The sequence below is a fragment of the Sinocyclocheilus rhinocerous genome, unplaced genomic scaffold, assembly GCF_001515625.1.
Source record: "Sinocyclocheilus rhinocerous isolate Xijiao unplaced genomic scaffold, SAMN03320098_v1.1 scaffold440, whole genome shotgun sequence".
NCBI lineage: Eukaryota > Metazoa > Chordata > Actinopteri > Cypriniformes > Cyprinidae > Sinocyclocheilus > Sinocyclocheilus rhinocerous.
Genome location: NW_015637534.1, coordinates 347,271 through 352,560, shown reverse-complemented (window position 1 = coordinate 352,560; position 5,290 = coordinate 347,271). Strand labels below are relative to the sequence as shown.

General features: G+C 36.9%; 1 protein-coding gene across 1 annotated transcript in view; it reads right to left on the bottom strand.

Annotated features, from left to right (window-relative positions):
* Nucleotides 1-6: 6 nt before the first annotated feature.
* The window catches only part of LOC107748937 (ephrin type-A receptor 3-like), a 70,989-nt gene continuing 65,705 nt past the window's right edge, over nucleotides 7-5,290 (bottom strand). Inside the window, exons 20-21 of the mRNA XM_016563953.1 lie at nucleotides 4,383-4,520; nucleotides 7-2,694 (exon numbers count right to left, since the gene is read on the bottom strand). Of these exons, the coding sequence (XP_016419439.1) occupies nucleotides 2,595-2,694; nucleotides 4,383-4,520 (238 nt within the window). The 3' untranslated portion in view covers nucleotides 7-2,594. The remainder of the gene's footprint in view (nucleotides 2,695-4,382; nucleotides 4,521-5,290) is intronic.

The window sequence follows — 5,290 nt, the reverse complement described above, 5'->3', positions numbered from 1 at the left end:
CTTTCATTCATTTGGTGAGCAGATATATAAAATTCTTTATTTAGCTGTATTTGCAAAACTGGAAAGTTTATGTTGCAGTAGTAAAAACTGGAGCTTATGTTTTATTAATGGTCATTAATTCTGCTATTATCATCACTGTCACTATCATCATTATCATGTTTTTATTATTTCAATGCAATTTTCTGCAGCCAATTTAGCCACATATTGCCTCCCAAGACAGAGTTGAATGGATTTAATTTTGGATTGAAAAATGAGAATAAAAATGGATGAGTTTCTGGCCTTCTGAAATTATTTTACATATTGAAATCTCAGATTTAGTGTATAAAGATTCATTAACAATCTCAGGATAGAACAAATTAATTAATCTAAATGCATTATCACTTGTTTAAGGAAGTGTTTTTTTTCTCATGGGATATATAAAATACTCATGGGAAAAACTAAAGAAAAGTGCAATAGTAGTGATCCTTGCATTTATTATTATGATTTATATTTTTGATTGATGATTTGTATTGTTGTTTATGCCGTTTTAATTAGGGGAACTAAATATGTCACCATTTTAAACATGGCTTGAGATGTAATTTTCTGGATTTTCACCTTTTATGAAAAGTATCCAGTTTTACATATTCTAATAACAGGTGATGATGGATCTTCCTTAAAAATTGATGAAAGGAACTGTGGTTATGTGTGCTTAGTTAAATCCACACGGAATCTGCGATCACAGAATTCTGACATTTTTTTTTTTTTTTACTAATTATAATTCCATTTTGAATAAAGAAATTTGAGCATATTCAAATCCTTTCAGCAAAATTTCACAGATTTTCCCACAAAAGCAGCGCAGGAAATGTGGAAACCCCCCCCCTACAGATTCCGAGTAAGTCTTGCAATTAGTTACAGTGTTGTGCTGAAGCATTGAAACAATCAATGACATAAAAGGAATCAAAATGTGAAATGACGTCAGGGAATCATGATTTGAAGTATGATTATCTCTCATTTCCATCTGTTCCTGTAATTATGTCTCATATATATTTAAATAAAACGGGTAGACTTCTACTTTACAGAACAACCTCACTAGTACAAAAATATACAGTGCAGCAAATCAGTCTCATTAAAGAGGAATTTAGTTCAGCCCAATAGAGTCATGAAAACCTCTCCATTCCTATACCACATGCATCTATGCCTCTGGCGAGAGCGGCGCAGATCGAACGCGTTTCCACAAACAGCAGACTAAAACGGTAAAAACATCGAGCCTGGCTTTAACATCGAGCTCCAGCTTCTCAGTGACGCAATGATAAATACTATATACATTATACTTCATGATAACGTTTTTAAGGGGAGGATGAGAAAAAGAGAGAACTGCAAAGTTAATAAGGCATCTAAAATCAAGCAGCTAAGGGCACCACTTGAGTGAAAAACTGCAGTCACTGTCACCTGTCAATCAAAGATGAAGCTTAGCATCCATGCTACATTCCAGAGATGAGTTATTATCGCACATCGGCAAACGACGATGATAACGCCAACACACGGCCACTTCTCCTCTTCATAGTGAATAAAAGTACATCATTGCAAACATTCTAGTTTTTCCGTCTTCTTTTTTTTTTTTTTTTTTTAAATCAACACTGTACATTTTATACACTATAGTACAATAGTTGTCACGCACTACGAGTTTAAACGTAAAGACAATGCAAACGTGGTGCACAAGAGCGCACGCACACTTCATAATGACCTTTTGAAGTTGTGTTTGCTTGATCTGATGTGCACAAACCTTGCAGGGGTACAACATGTTGGCATATCTGTGTGGCGAATGGACAGAAATAACTTTTCTATTTTACTTAAGACATCCGGAAGTGTGTTTGAGAAGTCTCTTTCTCTATTTCTTATTCAAATGCTTGCACTGTTTGCATAAGCAACACGGCGATGAGTGGAGAGCAATTATTTCTCAGCTTATCTTGTCCTGTGCACGGCACGGCCTTAGATGTCTCCTTTGTCGTTGCAGATGTTTCCGGCCATCTTTGCTGGTGGAACGCAAACCTCTGTTGCCTTTTCGCCTCAATACTGGAAGCTGCGACCTGAATCCATCTGAGCTCAAACGCTGCCTCAATTATGACAAAATAAATATACTGTAAACATCATCTGATATTTTACTGTGGCTTATAAGTGATGTAGGAGGACAGACTGATATCCCAAACGTGGATGTGAGAAAAAAGAAACAACAACCCTCCTTTTAAGAATAACAGTCCGACCTCTGATATGCAAAACGTCAAATATGAAATGCAAAATGTTGAAACTGTAAAACACAAGCTGTGAATTCTCCCTAATGTATTATTGTTCCTTTTTTGTTTCTCTTTTGTGTTTAATAACCATACTTCATATCTGATTTGCCGTGGCCTTGTCAAGCGATTGTAGATCAGTCTCAGTGTGTCCCTCTGCCTGTAGGAAGCTCGGACGTGCATGGACGGAAACCAGAGCGCTGACAAAAGGGTTGTATGCGGAAACATCCAGGGTGGGAACTGTACAGTGAAGCTGCTGATAGGGAGTGTGGTGGGAGCAGTTGGTAACTCTCAGCCTGTACGCTCTCAGGCGGTGGAGAAGGCTTGTTATATTTGCACATGAGTCCCCTGTGCATGCAAACTCTGGACGGCTGAGACAATCTTCTTTTGGTGCCCAACCAGAGTCACGCTCATCTTGCTTAACTCACTGAGGAAGGAGGGATAGAAAAAAAATGTTCAGGAAATGAACTAATTGTTTTGCCCTTACTGAAAGTGAAATAGTACAGTAATCAGATTTGATGTTTAATATACTGCAATGTGGAGCAAGATTTCAGAACTGAAGATATTTTTTTGTGTGGGCGGAGCTACCGAGCACTACGTTATAAAAATACAAACCAAGCAACCTTTTTGCATGACACTTACTGCAGCTGGTTAGGACACAAATTTTAATTTGAATAACAGAGAAATCCTAGACATAGAATTTATCACTTTATCCTGTCTATACTGGTTAGAACAGTGTGTTAAAGTAAACCAAGAAACCTTAGTAAAGTGAAAAAACAAAAACAAAACAAAACAATACACTACCATTCAAACGTTTGGGGTCAGTAACATTTTTCATGTTTTTGAACATTATACACTCTTTTTCTCACCAAGGCTGCGTTTATTTGCTCAAACACAGTAAAAGCAGTAATATTGTGAAATATTAGTACAATTTAAAATACATGTTTTCTATTTCAATAAATGTAATTTATTCCTGTGTTGGCAAAGCTGAATTTTCTGCAGCCATTAATAATAATGTAAAATGTTGTATTATCAGTGGTGAAATCAGTTGTGCTGTTTAATATTTTTTAAACCGTGATACTTTTTTTTAAGATTCTGTGATGAATAGAAAGTTCAGAAGAACATCATTTTAATCATGACAACTCTCGGAAGATTTTAGCATGGTGATGGATATGATAATGTTAATGTATTTGGTCTTGGCGGAATAGATCTTCTACGCTGCTGCTGAATTGCTGCTGCTGTTGGTTATTGCTGTAGTTGTAGATTATTGCTGCTGCTGCAAGCAAGTACAGGAACTTGCTACTGCCAATGCATAAGGCAATATGGTGCCGTGAGTATTTAAGACATACTGCTGCTGCACAAATAGCATATAAAATAACCCATAGCAGATCTATACAGGTGGAGCTGGGGAAGGTGGAGGGTTTCAGAGAAACTCTGAAAGCGTGCTGCAGGAGTCTCTGCTGCAGGAGCCAGCCATATAAATGCAAGGCAGTAAGCTCATTGGTTGCATATGCAGCATGAACCAATCAGCTTGTGCCAAGTCGTTTAACTCTCTGAATATCATCAGTTAGGTTAACAAAACATCAACCTGCACCATCTAGAGTTTCATGACTAAACTATATATTTATTTGAAATGAAATACATTATAAACGAATAATTAAAGTAATAGTATTAAAAAAACATCTTACTGACTCCAAACTTTTGAAAGGTAAAATAAAATAAAATAAAATAGTCTACTAGCCAAAATGTGCATGTGTAAGTGTGCTCATTATATTACACTGCACCAGAGGTGTAAAGAGTAACTAAAAACCATACTTCAGTAAAAGTACAGATACCTTACAGTGAAAATGCTAGGTCCATGCAAAATTTAATGTGTAACTGCAACACTCATTTCAAATGTAGTGGAGTAAAGAGTACAGATACTCGTTCAAAAATGTAGTGAAGTAAAGAGTAAAAGTTGCTAATATATTTGATACTCGGTACAATTACAAAGTACCCGAAAAGATACTCAAGTACAGTAACTAATTACATTTACTCCAATACTTTACACCTCTGCACTGCACATACACTAGGGTGTTATACAGTAAATGTATTTATATAGGTAAACAAACTTACCACAAGCTGATGTACAGTATGGAATCTAGAGAAACGTATCCCGCGCTGGCGAAGTTGTCTTTATATTGGCCCATATTGATGGCGTCCAGCCATTCATCCACCGTACTCACATTGAACTCTGGGGTGGTGGGGTCTTCCCTGGAAAGGAAATTGAATTTGAATCAATTGCGGTTTGGTTCATTGCTAAAACATTGAGAACAGAGCTGCAAAGCTGGTCTTGCATTATAAATTGCCTTTAGAGTTAGATATAGTATTAAGGCTTCGGCTTCAGGCCAACAGTTAACAAATGTCTAATCAAACTGTCACTTGTTTCTCATTTTATGATGATAGCAGTTTCTTCTGAGAGTCGATATCTTAAGCAATTTCATGAGGAGAGGATAAAAGTTAAGAAGTTGTAGTTGAGGTTAAAACCCAGGGCTAGCAAAATCGCTAGCCTGACGTGTGTCTTAAATCTTAAATCTCCCGCGGGTCCTTAAAAACTCCCAAAACGCGGCGCGGATGTCTTTATTTGAATGTATCTGAAGGGAACTGACTGTCCTCAGAAACGTGTCGTCTGGCATTTTAATTTCATTTGATCTATAATTCCTGAACAGTGTTGGAAGTAACGCATATAGTAATAATAACGCAAAAGTAATAATATTACAGTAGTATATTACGTTTTGCTGTAACGCAGAAATATAACGCATTACTATTCGCTTAGCAATATGTGCGACACCAAACTCTCAACATGGAGAAATAGCACGAGTAAAACCTGGAAACACTGGACTGGTGCCACTAGCACTAAGCTATCGGAGAGAGCTGCGGGCTCGGAGAAGAGAAAAAGGCGGCGGACGAGCGCAGACAAGCAACAAAAATTACGTTTAACTAAAAATAACAAAATCTGTTTTTGTTAAATCATAGTCTATATG